Source organism: Microtus ochrogaster, chromosome 10, assembly GCF_000317375.1.
Source record: "Microtus ochrogaster isolate Prairie Vole_2 chromosome 10, MicOch1.0, whole genome shotgun sequence".
NCBI lineage: Eukaryota > Metazoa > Chordata > Mammalia > Rodentia > Cricetidae > Microtus > Microtus ochrogaster.
In genome coordinates this window covers 66,800,803-66,802,373 of record NC_022016.1, presented here as the reverse complement: position 1 = coordinate 66,802,373, position 1,571 = coordinate 66,800,803, and the positions used below count along the sequence as shown (strand labels likewise).

Genomic DNA, 1,571 nt, shown 5'->3' with positions numbered 1-1,571 from the left:
GAGTGCTGGGATTAAAGGTGTGTGTCATCACTACCTGGCTTTTTTTGGGGTGGTGAGCAGTGGACAATTTCTTAAATCCTGGGTTTATCACACTTAGAACTGCTAGCAGAGTTTCCTCTTGTGTTTGTGAGTAAACAAATAATTATGTATATATATGCAATTATTACATAAGAATGCAGAAAGAGAGATTTTCAGAAATTGATTTTATTTTGAATAGATACCATAAACTGGGAACAGGATTTAACCCTAACACGTTGGACAAGCAGAGAGAAAGACAGAAAGGACTGCCCAGACAGGTCTTTGAATCTGATGAAGCTCCAGATGGCAACAGCTACCAAGATGAGCAAGTAATATTTTTATTCTTAAATGACTATGAGAAAGTATTTTTTTAGTTTATTAATATATCAATATTTATAGTTTAATATTTTTCATAACAGGATGACCTTAAAAGACGTTCGATGTCAATAGATGATACTCCAAGGGGTAGCTGGGCCTGCAGTATATTTGACTTAAAAAACTCACTTCCTGATGCCTTGCTTCCTAATTTACTTGATCGAACTCCAAATGAAGAAATAGACCATCAGAATGATGACCAAAGGAAATCAAACCGTCACAAGGAACTGTTTGCTTTGCATCCATCACCAGATGAGGTATTGCCTTTGCATATAAAGAAGCAAAGGAGGCCAGGCGTGGTGCATTCCTGTCATCCCAGCTACTTGGAAAGCTGAAGCAGGAGGATCACAAGTTTTAGGGTTATTTGGGCTACATAATTAGTTCAAGGCAAACTTGGGTATCTTAGTAAGAGCCTATTAAAAACTAAGTTAAAAATAGGCCAGGGATGTGGCTCAGTGGCCAGAGCACTTACCTATCATGTGCAGGGCTGTAGGTACGGTCTCCAGAGCCACAAAGAGGCAGCAAGTGATTGTTAAGATACTCAGTTGGGGGTATGATTTGTACTTAGTATTACAGCCATGTTGGAAACAGAGCCATTGGATTTATGAGCTAAATATGCTTTTAGTACTAGTGGGCTGGTTTTTATCGAGGAGTGCACTGAATGTAATGGCTTCTGTTTATACGAATGTGGCGTTCTTTGCTGTGTTTAATTGTGAAGACTGGAAGTATCAGAATGCTTAAAGTCTTAAAGACAAGTGGCAAGTTTTCATATTGGCATTACTTCTCACTCTACAGGAAGAGCCAATAGAACGGCTTAGCATTCCTGATGTACCCAAAGAGCATTTTGGACAGAGACTTCTTGTAAAATGTTTATCACTAAAGTAAGTTTTTCTTTTACTGTATAATTTCTATTACCTAGGCAATTATTTTAATTACTAGTGTAACAAAACTTTAGACTTCATACTTGTGTGTTGTATTTATGAGGAATGATATTCCTTTTTTCTTTTGAAATTATTGTTATTTTTAAGATCTTATGTTGAAATAGGAGCGGCGGGGCTGTGTCCCGCCACCCAGCTGCCCACACGGCTAGCTTTATACCCGAAATAATTACACGGAAACTGTATTCTTTTAAACACTGCCTGGCCCATTAGTTCCAGCCTCTTATTGGCTAGCTCTTA

At 38.1% G+C, this 1,571-nt stretch overlaps 1 protein-coding gene across 14 annotated transcripts in view; it reads left to right on the top strand.

The window, feature by feature from the left end:
• Nucleotides 1–1,571, top strand: part of Dock7 (dedicator of cytokinesis 7) — a 185,261-nt gene that overhangs the window by 32,771 nt on the left and 150,919 nt on the right. For all 14 annotated transcript variants that reach the window (XR_003377407.1, XM_026782265.1, XM_005353450.3 and 11 more), the window contains exons 5-7: nucleotides 218–347; nucleotides 438–650; nucleotides 1,189–1,274. Coding sequence is in view for 13 of the 14 variants with exons in the window: in XM_026782265.1 (XP_026638066.1) it covers nucleotides 218–347; nucleotides 438–650; nucleotides 1,189–1,274 (429 nt within the window). In the remaining variant the exon portion in view is untranslated. The remainder of the gene's footprint in view (nucleotides 1–217; nucleotides 348–437; nucleotides 651–1,188; nucleotides 1,275–1,571) is intronic.